A 19,939-nucleotide genomic window follows, 5' to 3' on the forward strand; every position below is an offset into this window, starting at 1 on the left:
AAGAAAGAAAGAAAGAAAGAAAGAAAGAAAGAAAGAAAGAAAGAAAGGAAGGGAGGGAAAGAAGGAAGGAAGGAAGAAGGAAGAAAGAGAGAAAGAAAAAAGAAAAAGAGAAAGAGAGAAAGAAAGAAAGAAAAAGCAAGCAAGCAAGCAAGCAAGCAAGCTCGAGTGGGTCTATTAACATCAGATCTGAAATCTACTAGACTTCAGAAAAAGAGAATTACCAAGAATATTAGGGACAATATGTAATGATAAAAAGGGCTGATTTGCCAAAAAAAAAAAAAAAGCAAGAATGCAAATGTATATGCATTTAACAAGTTTCAAAATACACAGCAAGACCTGACAAAATAGACAAATCACTATTATAGTTGGAGACTTCAGCACTCTTCTGACTGTAATGTGTAGAACTAGCAGACATTAAATCTGCAAGGGTATAAAAGGACTGGGCAACACCATCCACCAAGTGGCACTAATTAATGCTTGATGTTCACAGAACACTCTACACAAAAATAGCAGAATACACATTCTTTTAAGCTCACATGGAACATTCACTAAGATAGATCATATAAAACATACTTTAACAAATTTAAAGGAATTGAAATCAGACAAAGTAGATTCCTTACCCATAATGGAGTCAGACCACAAATCAATAATACCAAAATAAGAGGAATATATCTAAATACTGAAAATTAAGCAACATACATTTAAATAATCCATAGGTCAAAGAAGAAGTCTCAAGTGAATTTGAAAAATATTTCTAACTGAATGAAAATACATATATCAAAATTTGTGGAATGTAGCTAAAGCAGTGCTTAGAAGGAACTATATAGCATTAAATGTTTATATTTTTAAAAGAGTCCCAAATCAATAACCTTCATCTTAAGAAGCTAGAAGACTAAAATAAACCCAAAGCAAGAAGAAAAACAGAAAAATAAAGAAAATAAAACCATAAGCAGATTCTTTGAAAAGACCAGGAAAATTTACATGTGGTAAGATTGACAAATAGAAAAAAAGACACAAATTACAAAATCAGGAATGAGAGAGAAGATATTACTTTAGACCCCGTAGATGTTAAATGGAAAGCTATGAACAACTCTATGCACATAAACTGAGTAACTCAGATAAATTAGATTAATTCCTCAAAAACCTCAAATTGCCACAACTCACCCAAGATTAAATAAATAACCTGAATAGAGCTATAACTATTAAAGAAATTGAATTAGTCTTTAAAAACCTTTGGAAAAGGGAATTCAGGCCCAGATGTTTTCACTAGTTAATTCTACTAAACATTTAAAGAAAAAATTACACCAATTTCTATATCCTTCCAGAAAAAAGAAGAAAGGGAAAGGCTTCTCAACTCATTTTATGAAGTCAACCATTACCTTGATATTAAGACCAGAGAGAGACAGCATTAAAAAATCTATGGAACAGTATCTACTCACAACACATACACAAAACATCTTCATAAAAATATTAGCAAATACATCACACTATGACCAAATGGGGTTTATCTTGGAATGCACAGTAGCTGGTTCAATATTCTCAAATCAGTCAATGTAATTCACCATATTAACAGTCTGAAGAGGAAAAATAACATGATTATATCAATTGATGCAGACAGCATTCAGCAAAATTCAGCATACATTCATAATAAAGAAAAAAAACCTCTCGTCAAATTATGAATGGAAAAGAACTCCTACAATCTCAAAATAAGGGCATCTACAAAACACCTACAGCTAGCATTATACTTAATGGCAAAACACTGGATATTTTCCCCCTAGGACTGGGGAAAAATCTAAGCTGTCCACTCTCACTCATCCTACTCAACATCCTGCAAGAAGTGTTAGTGCAATATGGTTGCAGGATACAGGTCATTAGAGCAAAATAATGTGTATTTCTACATACCACCACTGAACAATTGCAAACTGATTTTTTTAAGATGCCATTTACAGTAGCAAAAAAAAAATTATAATAATTATGTGTAAATCTAACAAAAATGTACAGAATCTGTTTGCTGAAAACTACGAAACAATGATGAAAGAAGTTAAAGATCACCTAGTAATGGAAAAACAAGGTTCATGGATTGGAATCCATGTTCATGGATGCCAATGCTCCCCCAAATTGGTTTCTATGTTTAACACAATTCCTATCAAAATATCAGTAGGATTTTTTGTAGATATAGACAAGTTGATCCTAAAATTTATATGAAAAGGCCAACATTAGAACAGCCAAAATGATTGTAAAAAGAATACATTTGGAGGAACCACATTAGCTAAGGCCAATTTTAAGCCACAGAGGACTATTCCCAGATGTGATGTGAAACCTAACAGAATTTGTCTGATTGGATTTTGAAGGTAATTGGGACTGGTAGAGCCTTTCGTCCTTCCATATTGTTCCCTTTGGAATGGCAACGCCTATAAATGTTATCCTATGGTCGTCCTATCATTATATTTTGGAGGCAGAATGTTTCTAGTTTCGCAGATCTGCAGATGAAAAGGAATTTTTCCCCAGAATGGATCATACCCAGAGTCTTATCCATATTAATTTTAATGATAAAATTTGGGACTTTTGAGTTGATGATATTTAGATGGGGTTCTGAACTTGAATCAGTGCTGCAGGGTTACAAATTTTAAAAATATGGTGTGGGAGGTCCTGGGTCGCTCAGTCAGTTGAGCATCTGACTCTTGATTTCACTTGGGTCATGATCTCAGGGTCCTGGGATAGAGCCCCACTTGTGGGGAGTCTGTCTGTCTCCCTTTCGCTTTGCCCCTCCCCCCACTCATGCTTGCTCTCTCTCTCTAATTTTTTTTAAAATTTTTAAAAATTAAAAAAATAAATAAATAAAAATGTGGGATGAATGTACTTTGCATGTGGGAGAGATATAGATTTTTGAGGCCAAAGAGCAGACTGTGGTAGACTGAAAAATGGCCCCCAAAGGTGTACCTGGAACCTATGAATGGCCTTGCATGGCAAAAAGGACTTTGCAGATGAGATTAAGTTTAAGGATCTTGGGATGGGAAGTTATTTTATATTATCCAAGATGGCCCTAATTGTAATGTCAAGTGTTCTTATAAAAAGGAGGCAGGTGGGAATTTGATTAAAGAAAAGGAAGTAGGAAATGGGACATTGGAAGTAAATGCTAGAGGGATGTGAGGAAGGAGTCACAACCAAGAAATGCAGGCAGCCTCCATAAACTAGAAAATGCAAGGAAACAAATGCTCCTCTAGAGCCTCCAGAAGGAACCAGCCCTGCCAACACCTTGACTTTAGTCCAGTGAAACTAATTTCAGACTTTTGGCCTCCAGAGAAGGAAGACAAAAACATTAGTGTTGTTTTAAGCAACTATTCTTTTTGGTAATTTGTTATAGCAACCATGGAAAATTAATACACATGGTTTCATTTCTCTTAGGTAGACAACTAGGAGTGGAATTTTTGGATTATGTGGAAACTCCATATTTAATACAGAGAAAACCCCTAAAATCTTCAAAATTAAAAACTTCCATCCAGGAAAGACAGTGTTAACAAAATGCAAACTCAAGATATAGACTTGGAGAAAATATTTACAAATCTATCAAGATATCCAGAATATATAACAAACTCTTAAATTCAAGAGTAAAAAGCAAACAACCCAATTTAAAAAATGGGCCAAACACCGATATAACACTCAACACTGGCAAGGATGTGGAGCAAGTGAAACACTCATTCATTGCTGGTGGGAATGCAAAATGGTAGAGCCACTTTGGAAGACAGTTTGGTGGCTTCTCACAAAATTAAACATATTTTTGCCATACAATCCACCAATCAATCGCTCTCCTTGGTATTTACCCAAAAGAGTTGAAAATTTATGTCCATATAAAGACCTGTACACGGATATTTATAGCAGCTTTATTCATAATTGCCAAAACTTGGAAGCAACCAAGATGTCCTTAGATAGGTGAATGGATGAATAAATTATGGTACAACCAGACAATGGAATGTTACTCAGCACTAACAAGAAATGAGCTATCAAGCCACGAAAAGCCATATAAGAATGTCAAAAGCATATTACTAAGTGAAAGAGATTAACCAAAAAAGGCTATATACTATATGATTCCAACTATGTAACACTCTGGAAAAGGCAAAACCGTGGAGACACATAAAACATCTGTGTTAGCCAGTAATCAGTGGGGAGGAAGTTTCATCAGTTGTAACAAATGTACCATTCTGGTGGGAGATGTCAGTAATGGGGGATGCATGTGTGGGCAGGGGATATATGGGAAATCTCTGTACTTCCACTCAATTTTCCTATAAACATAAAACTGCTTAAAAAAATAAAGCCTATTTTTAAAAAATGGGCCAAACACTTCACCAAAAAAGACAGACAGATGACAAATTAGCAGATGAAGAGATGTTCAACATCATTAGTCATTAGGGAAATACATATTAAAACCACAATGAGATATCCTACACACCCACTAGAATGGCTAAAATAAAAATACTGATAATACCAAGTGCAGACAAAGATGCAGAGCAACAGGAACTCTCACACAGGGCTGGTAGGAATGACAAATGGTACAACCATTCTGGAAAAACTCTTTGGCGAGTTCTTTTAAAGGTAAACATGCTTACCCTCTAGTCAACAATCCTACTTCTAGGTATTTCCTCTAGAGAAACTGAAACTTCACATCCACACAAACTTCTACACAAATGCTTAGATCAGCTCTATTCATCATCTCTCCAAACTGGAAGCAACCTAAATGCCATTAAATGAATGAATGAATAAACAGGGGTACCTGGGTGGCTCAGTCAGTTAAGCATCCAACTCTTGATCTCAGCTCAGGTCTTGATCTCAGGGTCGTGAGTTCAAGCCCCATTCTGGGCTCCACTCATGGAGCCCACTTTAAAAAATAAATTAAAAAAATAAAGGAATGAATGGATAAAATGTGGCACATCTGTAAAATGCCATGCTATTCAGAAAAAGGAATGAAATATTGATACAATAACCTGGATGAATCAAGGGAATTATATTGAATGGAAAATGCCAGTCTCAAATGGTTACATCCTGTATGATTCTATTCACAACACATTCTCTCAAAATGATATAACGATAGTGACAGAGAACAGATCAATGGTTGTCAGGAGCTAGGGGTATGGGGAGGATATGAATGCACAGTGAGAGCATGAGGGAATTTGGGGGATATCGAAACTGTTCCGTATGCTGATTCTGGTAGCTGTGGCATGACTCAAAATATGTGCTAAAATGTATAGAGCTGTGTACACACACATACACATCGATTTTACTGTAAGTTAATTTAAAGAATAAAATTAAAGAACAAGATAGCTGGACAATTAAAATTACTTCTAAATCTTAGTGGGACCACGTATTTTAATAAGCATTTTCCTGTAATGGAAAATGGTCAGAAGAAAGGCTAGGTAAATGCAGGTGGATTTATGTACCAATCTCAAGGACATCAATTCAGAGCCCCATCCCTGTGCCCAAATGGTTTGAGTTACTTAAATACTTTTACTTTGATCAGAAGGAGCCTTCGAGGCTCCTTAGGATTAACTATACTTTTTCCCCTTAGAAATTTTCCTTTCTTCCTTTGATCTGTACTTTTAACCCTTCTGGACCTCACACCCTCTTTACTGATACCACCTCTGTGCTGGAAATCACCACACTGCATGCTGACCCACTCGTTCCTCGCTCAACAAACCGGTCATCCTCTTCCTCCCCTGCTCAGCCACAGCACTTGGGCAATAAAGTCTCTCATATAACAAGGCATTAAGGTCTAGGGAGGACAGTACTACCTTGGTCTGAAAAAGGCCAACGCACCATGGAGGGAATGGGGCAGACCCCATTTCCTCCCTTCGCAAAATGTCTTCATTTTTATATCATGTATTTTGGCATGGTTGGGGAAACTGAGGATACTACTTTTACAAATATTGCAAGGTGATTTCTCTCCTTAGAAGGTATTGATTTGAATACAAAACCAAGCGATGTCTCTATCAAGACATTTCTCTCAGGGAAGCAACGTGTAATAGCAGGGAAAGCACTGAGCTGAGAACCCAATGATCTAGCGGAGTTCTGGCCCTTGCTTTACCATATTCCATCCAGCTGCACAACTAGAAGTCAGTCATCCTCCTGCTTCCGCTTTTCCTATTTCTTCCTCCTCTACACGTGAGGAAGGGTCCGAAATGCCAGCTCCTTTGCATCAGGCACATTTGCCAAATAATATCCAATAAAATGCTTGTGTATCTGGTCAAATAAAAAGTAATTTAAGTAAAACTGCATATCTTATAAACTGTAAAGTGCTATGCAAACTTAGGATACTATTATAATCTTAAAGTTCTTGACAAAATACTCACTGTATCAAATTAATGGTGCTTCTTTGCTTTGCATCCCCTAGATATGTAGAGCATAGGTTCCTCCTCCTTGTCCTGGGCATCAATTTATACTTGGTATCACTGGAGGGCAATGATTACCAAAAGATTTAACAAGGAATCTGAGATTTATTCCTAATGATTTAATAGCATTTTGAGACTTTCGCCTGAAAAATCACCAACAGTGTGTGGTGACAGAGAACAGATCAATGGTTGTCAGGAGCTAGGGGCATGGGGAGGATATGAATGCACAGTGAGAGCATGAGGGAATTACCAAGGCTGGTGATTAGAACACTGAAAGTGGGGGAGGCCAGGAGGACGCAGCCTGTGAATGCCCAGGTGTACTCAGAAATGCGTGCAATTAATTAAAGGCTGATAATCTCCAAAAGAGATCCTTTTTACGTTTGTGACTTGGTCAAAAGGGCCTTATTTCACATTATTGACAATATCCTGCCAGCTGATAAGGGCCAGGGTGAGTGGCATCTTCTGCCGGTGTTCATAGTAAGTCCTGGCCACTGCAGCTCCTATATATGGGCATGGGGCTCTGTCTGTACATTATGTAATTTTTTGGTGCTGCCTTCCCCTTTTGTTCAGTCTGTGCCAAAAGCCAAATAAAAGAATCCATATGTGATTACGGCTATAAAACCAAAAGGAAAATATTAGACAAAAATTTAACATTTTGGGGTTTCTAAGTTTGTTTTACCTTTAATGCTAGGCAGACAGTTTACACAAATCATTTTGCTGCAAAGTAAAGAGTAATGAGTTAAATGTGTTCCCTGTCACCATCAATCATGTACGTTTGCCTTTGATTGACCAAACATATAAGACACATGAAATGACTTTCTAATCATGTTAGGGGGAGGGAGGGATTGAAAAGGGGAGAAAATGCGGAGGAGGTAGCATAAGCCTTTTTATTTTATTCAGAAATTCCATTGACATTTTCTGGCAATCTTCTAACATGCTGTATGGGCTTCTCTTTGCTAATAATGTTTGCCTTGAGAATTTGTAAAGGTCTAAGAACTCTTTAATTCAATGTTCTAGAAATTACCAGGGCCAGAGGGGAACGAAATCCCTGTTAATAGTTCATGGATTAATTCTCTCTTCATTTGAAATCATTTTCGGGGAAGTTGCTCTTTCAGGTGGGCGTTCGTCATCTGGAGCAGGGTGAATGGCACTGGGGAAGGCAGGCAGAGCCGCTGATCTGATGAGAGTCACGGAGGAAAAAAGAAGAGGCACAGTGATGTTGACCCAAATGGGATACTGAGGCTTAGCAAATTCATTTCGGTGTATGGGTGTTTATTTTGATTTGTGAATTTAAACAACACACTGACTGGATTTTCTGGCAGTCGAAATGGTTTATAACCAAATGTAACCAGCCCCCATGCATCCTCGCCAAGCTCTGTATTTCAAGTTTCCACGTGGAGGCCAAACTCTTTAATTTGGCATGGGAACTACCTACAGTAGCAATGGAAGAAGTTTTCAGCATCAAAATCACCCCAAATTGTAATTGCGGTCCTAGCCCCACCCAGCTGTCTATGTAATCAAGGCTGGCCAGGTGAGACTGAGACCAATTTATTCATTTATTTATTCAACAGGCATTTATTGAGGACCTACTGTGCATCGGGTGCTGCTCCAGGCACTGGCGATTCAGTGTTGACACTGTCTCAGAGAAAGGAGGCAATAAACGAGGCCATGAAGCCACGCAGTAAAACAAAGCCAGGAACATAGATGAGGACATAGATATACGGGTTGTGGAGCGGGAGAGTGATGTAAATCTTGAAAATGTTATTCTGCTGTGTTTATGTATGGAAACTTTCTTCACCCCATGAAGTCAAGGAGAACGTCTAAATCCTTACTGGAGAATGTGGTGAAGTGAGACATCTCCTCCCTGTGGGGACCCTGGGAAGCCCCAGAGAAATGTATGAGCTTAGTTGCTGCTTCTTAACTCTCCTGCATTTGCCAGGAAAACTGCTGAACGGCAAAGCATCTCTTTATTAGAGATATGCCACATTAGACTGGAGAACTCAACATTGTGAAGATGTCAATTCTCCCCAAGAGAGCCCAGAAACAGACCCACACATACACTGATATTTAAATAAATGGGCTCCTGAGGTACTGATAACGTATGGCTTCTTAATCTGGGTCCTGGTTAAAAGGGAGTTCTGAGTTTCTGAAGATTTAATAACCTGCCCATTTATTAGATGCACACTTTTATGTTTGTATATTATACTTCAATTAAAAATTTGTTTTTAAGCCCTTTTAAAAATGCAATTCTAATGTTTTAGAGAAGGGCCTCACCGAGAAATTAACACTAAGCAAAGACATGGAGGATCTGATAGTGGGAAACCATGAAGCTACTAGGGAAGAGTGTTTCAGCTGGAGGAATAGCAAGTGTGTAACCCCGAAGATTAGCCAAAGGGGGTGTGGCTGGCGGCAAGGAGCAGAAGAGCACTTATGAGATGAGGCCAGTGAGGATTGCTTAGGACCTATAGACCTTTGTAAGAACTTTAATCTGGTGAGATAGGACACCATGGAGAGATTGATGCAGAGGGGTGACAAGATCTGGTTCATGCTTGCGAAGGATTGTTCTGGATGCTTTACTGAGGACAGACTGGAGTGGGAGAGAGATAAAAGCGGAGCAGGGAGTCCAGTTAGGAGACTGGTGTAATGCTCGAGGAGACAGACAATGGTGGTTTGGATCTGACAGGAAGAGCAGAAGTGGTAAGAAGCGCTCAGATCCTGGCCATATTTGGAAAGTCAAACCGAGAGGATTTCCCGCTAGACTGAACATGGTGCATGAGAAAAAGAAAGAAGCTAGGGAAGATCTGAGCAATGGGAAGAACAGCATCACCAGTAGTGCAATGGGAGAGACCAGGTTTCTGGACAAAGGACAGGAATTCAATTCTGGATATGTCAGGTCTCAGATGAATGAGACACTCAAATAGAGATGTTGAGTGGCAGTTAGATGATATTGGGTCCGGGGAGAGGTTCTGGATGGAGATATAAGTTTGGGAATCCTCTATATATATCTAGGACTTATGAGAATAAACAAGATTATGGCAAGTGAGTATATTTGTATTGTACCTGCAGAAATCCACTCTCATGACACCATTCTGATCAGGATGACATCACCTGTGGGTACGGAATAAGCAACAGTTTGCCTCTGACTATCTAACTTACGCTATGTGGATTTACTTTGCCAGAGAAACCCTCTGCTCTGGCACCATCAGCATCCCCTCCTAGAAACAGAAAGCCCCCTTGACCCCAGACTTATCAGTTGCAGCCCTGGCCCCCTTTCAGAGATCCTGCCGCCCACCTCTCTCCCACTCTACACAGGGTTGAGCCCTGTTTCTAATATGTCTCCCTCACCTGGATGAACACCTCAGGTCTGCAGAGCTTACACCCATCAGGCAATAAGAACTGTTTATTTTCTCTCAGAAGCACCTACTGAAGCCAATTAGCTTTACCCCCTGAACACAGCAGCAAATAATGTCATTTTCTTCTGGAAAGCCTGGTCATTTCCCTACCCTGACTCATCCCAGCATAGGTTCACATGTCTTGATGCAGTGACTTCTGCCCTTATAGAGCTGGCCAGAGAGAAAGGCCAACAAGACCCAGAGAATGGGTCTTGCAAAAGTGTGCCCACACATTCCAGTCATGACAGAAGCTTCCTAAAGCTTATGAGTGCCTCCTAGCCATGAGGATGACAGTGTGATTAGCACCCTGTCTGGAATACAGTAGGTGCCCAGGGAATCTCTATCAAAGAAACCATGTCTAACTACAGAAAGCTAAGATTCTGGCACTAGCTAAGGTTCCCCCTTACCATTTGCCGTATTTCCTCTTTTTAAAAATATTTTATTTATTTATTTGAGAGAGAGAGAGAGCCAAAAAGAGAACGAGCAGGGCAGAGGGGCAGAGGAAGAGGGAGAAGGAGACTCCATAAGCAAGAATCCCAATGTGGGGCTCAATACTAGGACCCTAGGATCAATGACCCGAGCCGAAGGCAGACATTTAACCAACAGAGCCACCCAGGTGACTCTACCATATTTCCTCCTGGTGTACTCAAAGGCCTGGAACCAGTTTGCTTGGTTTGACACATGAGTTTGTCAATTCCAGGCATTTTGTCCTCATGCAGGTTGTTGTACTTCTCATAACACACAGTATCTGCCACTCTAAAGTGGGTATAATAATAGTGCCAGTGGTGGGTACAGTCCCTGTGAGAATTAAATGACTGATGTCTGTAAAGCACTTAGCATAGGACTTGGCACAGAGTTAGAACCCAGGATAGTTCAGCTGTTATTAGGGTCCTGATTTATATTTCTAGCTCCTAAACCATACTGTTTTTATACATGCATATAAAAAACACACAGATGCACATAAACATAACCCAAAAGAAAGGTATTAAAATGACTCCCTTGCCTATAAGTAGTGCTAGGACTATGTATTGTTGAAAGTTTATCTTAATGCGGTAATATCAATAATGGTCTTCATGTCCAGCAAAGTCCACCTCAGCCAAGATACACTCTGAATAACACGGACCTGATTTTCCTATGGCTTCCTCATTCGGAAATAGAAAAGGTAACAGAGAAGACCATGTTGTGATCGATATCAAGTAACATTTCACCCACAAGAAATAATTGCCGAGTACTTGCCATGTTCTAGGATGTGTGTGTGCGCGTGTGTGCACACACACATACATAAACGGTAGCTTAGCAAAGTTAAAATAGTCAGCAATCCTGAGAATAATTTAAATCTGCTAAATTTTGAAGACTCAGTACAGACTGAAAAAAAATGTTAAGAGTTAATCACTCTCTAAATTATACACAACACCCACACACACAATTTATCATGTCCAAGGACAGCTAATCCTAGTAAGAATAATAGCACAATTCACAAAGACGGCAGGTCAAGCCCCAACTTGAAACCACATACACCGCAGAGAAATTTAAGTATTACATGCTAAAACTCTAAAACCAAGAGGAAACAAAAACATCAGTGGATCTTAAAATACATCCAAGGGAGGAAGCCAAGTGAAGGATAAGTATAGCCACTTATTCAGGGACTCAGGGGCGAGGCAATGGCAGATAGGCTAAATAAGTAAGTTCATGGTCTTGGTCTTTACAGAAGACCTCAGGAAGATTCTCACTTGAACCTGACAAGCAGGTGGTAGGACATCAGATAGCGGTAAATACACAGGATGTTCCAGACCTGGTTGGCAGTGTAGATGTAGACAAGTCACATCTTTATATATGACCCCTGAGTGGCCAACTTGTGCCTCTTTCATGAAGTTATTGGCTATTGGGTTAGCATGGATTTGTTAAATCCTAGCACACCAGAAATTGCAGAGGGCATGCCATGAAGGTTAAGCGGAACAAATTAAAGACGAATAGCCAGGAAAAAGTCTTTAACAGTAGTTAGCACACTTGAATTCGTTACCCCCAAAGATGTGGGCTAAAAATATAGATGCTCCAAAAGTTTAGAAAAATTCAGAGGTGACACAGCCAACATGGGAGCTAGGCTTTCAGGGGAGCAATGAGGCCTGAGGGTAAGGGACTTTGAAAGTAATATTGCCCGGGGGATACACAAGTGCTCCCCATATTTTCCTGGTACCATTGGGCTGGGTATCTTGGAACCCCTGCATAGCAGGAGCCCCTCTCTCTTGCTGAGTTTTGTTATCCTCACTTTCAGCCTTGGCTTTTGGTCTCATGGACCCTAAAGGCCCGGTGGGCAGCCACTGTGCTTCTGCCTGTGATATATATATACAGAGTACAATGTATTCTGCAGAACCAAGAAACAGACGCTGTACCTGCCCAGGGCAAGGGAGAGGCTGAGCTCACACTCCACCTCCGGCTTCCAGAAACGCTAAGTGTTCTCAAGGGATGAAATCTGCCAAAGCCTCATCCCACCTCCCTCCATCCTCAAGGCCCACCTGTCCCTGTGGAAGTGCTAATGAGTTCTCTGCCAGAGGACATGGGTGACACTGGGGAAGGAAGCAATTTCTGTCAACAATCATCCGTTTCTAGATTCCCTTTTCCGTCTGCCCCCCAACCAATAAAAATAAGTGAAGGCTCTGTGACCTCTGGAATGGGCGATAATATATAAAACATGCTGAGGAGAGCATCATCAGGGTGTTTATTATGACCTCCAGGAGACAAGGATCAGGGATCTGGAGGGTCAGTGCACCAGGATGACGCCGCCGAATGGGAAACACATGCTTCAGGCTGTCCTTATTTTAAATGAAAACAATAGATGCAGGGAAATCTTGCTATTTCCAGGTCACGTGCCTTAGCAAATTCCAACACAAAGACCACCTGAATGTCAAGAGGCCATGTGCAGAGAGCTACCTCTGAACACGGAGGAGCCGGCCCCGGGCAGAAATAACACAGTAACATAACCCTAGGAGGAAAATGTGTTTTCAGTTACACCAGGGCCCCGCCAGGCCTCTTCCACAGGCTCTTCCTAAATAGGAACTTGGCAGTGGGATTCGTTGGGCTGGAGGGGACGTCCTTGGCTCCAGAGGTGAGGCCCTCTGGGGTCTTGAGCAAAGTTGGACAGAAGTTCTTTCTCCCTGCTGGTAATAACACTGAGGAATCAGCGTCACATCCATTTTATTAATTTTCCTGACAGGCAGCTCTCGTTCCATGCAGGCACCACAAAATCAAAACATACGCATGTCAAGTGCCCCATGTGTGGTAGGGCCCTGCCAAGACCGTGTTACATCAACACAAGGAAGCAGAGCCCAGGTCTCAGACCCTGTGCCTGGGCCTGTGGATAACTCCCTGCTGGAGGAAACCCCCAGAGCTTGGTTGAATGAGCCAGAAGAGCTCTCTTGGTGACAGTCCTTTATCCTGGGGTCTGGGTTCCTTGTGTTGAACACAAGAGCCATCGGAGACACAGGCTACATCTGGCTTTGGGGCATGCCTCTCAGTCCTGCCACACAGACCCCCCCTGACAACTCCATTTTGCCTGCATTCAGTTTCATCCAGGCAGGGGAACAGCAGCCTGGATTAAAGAAGCCACTAAAAAAAAAAAACCCAAAAAGCCACACAATGTCCTTATTTGTGAGCTGGGTCTGAGCCTGGAGTTCTGTGGAGTTGAGGTCTTTGGGTACATAGTGAGCTGAAGGAATTTTTTGATCAAGGCATCCTTTGCTAAAGTGATGGAAGGGACCCCAAAACAATTTGTCCTTTTACATAAAGGATTATTATCTATGAATTGCCTAAGTACTGTAAATTAGGTGGGTACAGAGGGTTAAGGGCCGAGAGAAAAGCCCTGCTCTAATCACACGGCTGGGGATGCCCAGGGCGAGCACGCGCATGGAGTCGGTCCATCACCTGCAGCCGCACTCTTCCCACCCATCCTTTCCACTGACTCCAGGGCCATCGCCTCGACTCCCCCGGACAACTGACCACCAGTGCCACATACAGCGGTAATGGCAGCCAAGGGCTAGAGGTCTCACACCTTGGATTGCAGCACTTCTAGCCCCCTTCGTGGGACCTCCTGGTAACTCCAAATTTCCCACCTCCATCCCTACTCATGCAGGAAGGGGAAATGGAAGTCCAAATCCTGAGCTAATGGCCACCAGTGCCAAGTCAGAAAGGCCCAAACTGGGCAGGTTTTACTGTCCTGGTCTGCCTCCTTGATGGTCTAGGCTAAGAACAATCCAAGGATGAGGACTGGTGTTATCATTATCCAATGTGCTCCAAAAGCCCTCTTAGGAGGGTGCCTGGGCCCTCGACCCAATGTCCCAGAAACAGGGCTGGCCTGGGCTGGCCACTGTCCCGGTCTGGCCTGTGAGGACAGAGTTGGGTCTTTCATTGCCTGGGTTGGTCCAGCAGGCAGGGGCCACTCTGGAGACACTGGGGTGGCTGCCCAGTCAGCTCTGTGGGTTGAGCCGGCTGATGAGGAGGCGAGCAGAGCCAGACCACCTGTCTCACGGCGTACGGGGCGCCACTGCTGAGGGTTCGGTCCCTCGTTTCACTCTCCATTCAAATAACCATGGCATGTCAGCCCTGCTGGCCTCCTTGATTGTGCAGAAATAAATAAATGAATTATGTTGTTGGGGTTTGGGCTTCAGCACAAACACATGGTCTGCATTTATCCACACAGTGAGAGGTCTACCAGCCACTTGATGTAAAAAAGCAAAATGATAATTCTTTTCTTTAGGCGCTCTGGTGCCATATGGAATGTATATAAATCATATTTTTGTTTTAACAGCGGAGGCTTTGTTGATAGATAAACATGTGGTTTATCTAAAAAAAAAAGAGGATTGTGCTTTGAACAATCATTTAATGGCCGTGGATGTGCCAAATAAAAATAAAAACATAATTTTGGAAGACGTTGGCCTCGTGCCCAAATCTGTAACAAGGAATTTCTCCTTAACCAAAGTGGTTAAAGCCCGTCGATCTGTTTTGAGTTTAAGCTATGCTCTCTACTCAACCCCACGACAAACCGAATCCGGGGCTAATGCGCTCTAATAGGACAAGACGTTACCTTTATGAATGACCTCATGGAGAAGAGGTTGGCGAGCATGGTGGAGAGGCCTTGAGCCAGGCAGCTCTGGGCTATGAACCCCAGCTTCAGCTCTGCGAGGCAGATTGCATCATCCCCCTCTTTCCAATTCCAGCTCGGGATGTTTAGCAGATGGGCCTGTGGAAGCAAAAGCAAGGTATGAGACCTTAGGTTGCTAAATGTTCAATTATTGCAAATCTCCTCTGGGAAATGCAGCATTGCCCAACTGCTCCGAGGCATTCAGACTCATCCTTTCTTTCTCTCGCCGGAGCCTGCTGTTTGCTGTTTCATTCGACTCTCCTATTCAGCAGACTTCAGTCTTCAGTGGCCTCTCCAGAACATTGCTTCTGCGCCTCCCAAACCCAGGTCTTCCCCTCGGGTTTGTCACGTAGCCAAACAGAGTCCACAGGGAATTTCCTCTTGTGACAGACACATCAGCCCATGCTACTAGGATGTCTGGCTAGGTTGTTCATAAATTGGCTCCTCAAACAGACTCAAGACTGTCAGATGCCTGTGTGTTTTAGAATCCTTTTTTATTTGCATCCCCGAAACTCCAGGTCAGTGGCCCCCAAGTCTGAGTGGGCCTCAGAATCACCTTGTGGGTTGATAGACATATTGCCGGCCCCTCCTTCAGAGTTTCTGATCTGGTAAGGTGCAGGGCGAGGCTGGAGAATTCGCATTTCTAATAAGTTTGAGGTGCTGCTGAGCTGCTGATCCAGGGACCACACTTTGAGAAGCACTGACCTAAATCATCAGGCAAATCACAGTGTAGACATATTACAACATCTTGCAGATGGACTGATCCTATTTAACAGTTAGGTCACACCCCAAGATAAGGACCCAGACATGCTCTTCCGATTAGTTTTAAGTGGCATGAAGCAGAGAGTCAGAGATCATATGTTGGATGAAGGAATCAAGATTCAAAAACTTCTCCAGGGTTGAAAAAATGGGCAGAAAACCAACCAGGAAAGATTTTAAAGGCCTTAATGTCAAGCACAGCATTTAGGTTCAAAAAAAATCAACTGTATAAATTCAAAATGAGAAGACCTAACTTGGCAGTAGAGCTGAGGGGAAAGAAGAAAAAAAAACTTAAGTGTGTGGGTAACTCAAATCCCAAAAAGAGGCCAACCGTGTGACAGATTACAGAGAAAGCCAATGCTTGCTTGTTAGAAATGGTCTCCAGATCAAGGGAAATGAATGTTTCATTCTGTTGTGAACTGGTCAGGCTAGTTCCAGAGTACTTGATCCAGTTGTAACAGTCAGATTTAAAGAGGGAAACTGATAAATTGAATAACTTCCAGAGAAAAATGACAAGCACAAGGAGAGATGGGGGTTCTGGAAAACATCTTTAGAGAAACAGTTAAGAGAGCCAGCAGTGTTTGGCCTGCAGAAGGGCCACAGCCTCACAGAGACGGGATGGTGACAACCTCTGAATACCTCAGGTGCTGAAGAGGGATTGTCTTGCTTTGTTCCAGGGGCCAGAATTAGGACTGACTGGTACACGTTACAAGAAAGCAGTTTTTTGGCTTGTTTTATAAAGGAACTTTCTAAGGATGTAATTTGTCTAATAAATGGAGAAAGCTACCTCCCAAAATGCAAGGTCTTTGTCCCAAAAACTCAGTAAGTGTTTTCCCAGGTCATAACAGAAAGACCGCTTGCTTTGCATTTGTGCTTGAATCGGAGAGCTGTGCTAGGCCCCCTCGGATGCCAAGACTTTATGGCCCTGAAATGACTGTTTCTCTCCAGATACCAGCAAGCACCAGGAGCACCCAGAAGGCTTCCCTTCACTGTCAGGACAACACACTACAGTTGTACCTACTAGAAGAGATGGAAGACGCTATTATGGAAACAAAGAACAAGTCCAATGGGTCTTTCCTCTGCTTGCAGAAATACCACTCTTGTGAAATCCCTTCCTCAAAGTCCTGTGACAGTCTCACAGGTCCTAAGCCAGCAGTGACTCCTGGGAGAGAAGACTGTGTCCTCCCTAATGAGAGCATGGTTAAAAAGTCTGGTGTGTGGGCCATCGTGGATGGTAATTTCTGTCAAGCTGAGTATCAGAGACCTTCTCACATCATAGACTTGATTCCAGCAGATGGCCTTGCCCTTTACCCTGTTTCCTTCCCTACTCTTCACCGGCTTGCAAAGGCCACCTTCCTCCTTTACTGGCACCGCAGAGAATACACCAGTCTCAGTGGAGAGATACTCATTTGCCTTTATATCATCTGCGAAGAATAAGGAGAAATGAGATCTAAGTAATGAACAAGTAGATCACTGAGTGTGAAAGGAGGTTTGAAGGTCACATAACCTTCATGATACTTTCAAGCAAGCAAGCAAACAAACAAAGCCTTTTCCAGAGAATCTCTCATATCCCCAGGTGCCAGGTTTTTGAAGGTATGAAGTCCAGGCTTTTGGGCCTTGGGTCCCCCATGTTCCCATCTGGTTTGAGTTCCTTAGACATATTTTACATGTTATTACGTGGGAAAGTCAAGTTTGTTTCATTTCTCAGGCTTCCATATGGCCTCCTTTTATGGGCCATCATATCTTCACCAACTGTGGGGCAGGGAGCAGGGAGGGATGTACCAAAGGCTAGGAGGAACATCTGTGTGCATGAAATGAAGAGAGGAAATTTCATCAGGAACTTAAATCCTCTGTTTCTGGCAACTCTGTCCTTCATTTGAGGGACATTTGGGTCCAGTGGAAAATGCCAGCCTCGCTGCACAGGAGTCTAGAGGCAAACCGTGGATCTGGAGAATGAGGCCTGATAAAGCTGGTGTAGCAGGACCAGGATCTCCCTTTGACCGGCCACTGGACCACTCCTCATCTCAAGAAGAAGGAATGTGAAAATACGCTCTCCTGGGAAACCAGGAGAGGTCAATTCCAGTCCCAGTTCCAGCCCTCCCTATACATATAACTTTGAGGAAGCCACCATAAGGAACAAAGTTCATTTCAGAGAAAACACTTTAACACTACTGCCCAAGTGTGTGAGGATTTTTAGTGAGAAAGCTCAATGAACTTGCATTACCATTGGGCCACTGGGACTTGGCTTCCAGGTCCCAAACAAAGACCTCTTTTTCTAGAATCTGTTTGGAAAATAAAAAATCCATGAATAGTTAAGTCATCAGAAGTGACACTTTTCTAAGATACAAACTGTTCTTTCCTTGAAAAGCTTCAAGACATTTACACTCAAATCAAAAATGAGTGCCCTGTACCATTTTCTTTCAGTGTTCAGAGATGGCTGGGCTGAGTGTTTCTCTCCATAAAATCAGATCCACTTTAGAGAACACCAGTCCTTCTAGAAGGCCTACTGTGAGGAACCACAGTTTGGCTCAGCGGGGTGTGGCTCTATTTAAAGAGAAAGTGACAGTTGGCTATTCTGTCCTTAGTTCACTGCCTGCCAAGTGACCACGAGTTGTACCCACCAGAGCTGCTCTGTCTGAGAGCGCGTAGACTCCCAGTCTGAAGTCACACTGGGATGTTAGCATGCACAGATGGTCAAATGAGGATTAAATGTGATAATGGATGTCAAGCTCTTTTAAAACCATAAAATATGCCACAAATGTCTGAGATTACTATGATGACAAACTCAGGACCGGTTTTACATGGAGAGAAAGTAGGCAGCTTGCCTACATTCCTCTAGGCCCTGGAATACCAGCATCATTAGAGCACAGGGAATTGAAATTCTTTATATTTTAAGTCTCGTATCCAATTATGGAATTAACTGCCATTTGAAGTATGTTGACTATAACATAAGTTTACACACACATACCAGGTTCTTTCAAGAAAGCAAGTTTTAATGGGTGGAGATCTCTGGACATTTAGTCATGGGTGAAGAGGAAGTACAGAGAGGAAGAAAAATAATATTGTATGGCAATGGGAAGAAAAACAGATTAAAGAGAAGGTGGGACCATCTCACGAAATAGCATAATTATAAAGTAGGGTGACAAGTGTCCATTTGCAATTCCATGAGGAATGAGATGACAATGACCAGTGGACTTTTTGCTCCCTCTAGAAGAGAGAAATAAAATGATCGAGAAAAATGTGCCAAAGTCACTCCATCCCTCATACCCTTACGCATCTGACAGGGGCAAAGTCTCACATGTGGTTTTGCCTAACTCTGAAACCCCAAAATATTGGGGTGGTTCTAAGCAAAAATGTGTTTCCAGCAAAACGTCATGGGTTGGTCGAGGCCTTCATCATTGTTCCTGAATAATTACCATGAAAAGGTTTGTAAAAGACATTCAGCTTGCTATGGTCGTGTGAGTACTGACCAGGTTCCATCCAGATCCTAGGTCCATTGAGCTACTTGGAGTTTGACAGAAATCACAGCTGCAACCCTCCTGAATTTCTTGAAGATGTGGCAGCACTACTCATTGGAAGGAGGAAAAAAAGGAACTGACAGCCCTTTCTAAACATACAACATTAATTTCCCTACTCAATCTAAATTCAGCCAAAAACCTAAACAGCTTAAAGCACTCTCACACTAAATGAAATTTCAAATCATAAATGAAAGAAGAGTTTATTGCCTGAGGAGCTATCACCAGCCACAGCCTTGCTAACAAAATTCACCTCCACCTACAGGGACTGCTGTCAAGAAACTTCTCCAGACCGATGCTTGTGAGTCCCCCGATAGCCTCACTTTATCTCTTCCATGTCCTTGGGTTTTCCAGAGACGAACAGGACAATGGGACCTTGGGTGCCCACCACCAAGCCCACTGGCTGGAGTGCAACCCATTCTGCAGTGGAACCACCTGCCAAGGGCTGGGCAGTGGGCAGCAGACCCGAGTGGTAGGCCAGTCGCCGGCAGCAGGCTCCACTCCACAACGGCCTCTGATGGGCCTCCACACAGCAAAATGGGGCAGCACTTGCCAGCAATTAAGAAATAATGGCATGGCACTGGTGCATTTGGCAGACTAGGATCTTCTCTGGGTCACCTGACTGCCTATTTCGTAGGGAATATGGCCTATAAGATGGGACACACACTCACTCACAACCCAGTGGGGAGTTATTGTGTTCAGACAGGACACCTGGTTCCAGGTACTGAGCAGCCTCCAGTTTCTCCGAGCCTCATTACG

The 19,939-nt window shown here is 42.5% G+C and overlaps 1 protein-coding gene across 16 annotated transcripts in view; it reads right to left on the reverse strand.

The window, feature by feature from the left end:
* The window catches only part of KCNMA1 (potassium calcium-activated channel subfamily M alpha 1), a 728,164-nt gene that overhangs the window by 175,735 nt on the left and 532,490 nt on the right, over window positions 1-19,939 (reverse strand). For all 16 annotated transcript variants that reach the window (XM_021699676.1, XM_021699672.1, XM_021699675.1 and 13 more), the window contains one exon: window positions 14,850-15,005. In XM_021699676.1, the coding sequence (XP_021555351.1) occupies window positions 14,850-15,005 (156 nt within the window). The remainder of the gene's footprint in view (window positions 1-14,849; window positions 15,006-19,939) is intronic.

This window comes from Neomonachus schauinslandi, chromosome 6 (genome assembly GCF_002201575.2).
Source record: "Neomonachus schauinslandi chromosome 6, ASM220157v2, whole genome shotgun sequence".
NCBI classification, from domain to species: Eukaryota; Metazoa; Chordata; class Mammalia; order Carnivora; family Phocidae; genus Neomonachus; species Neomonachus schauinslandi.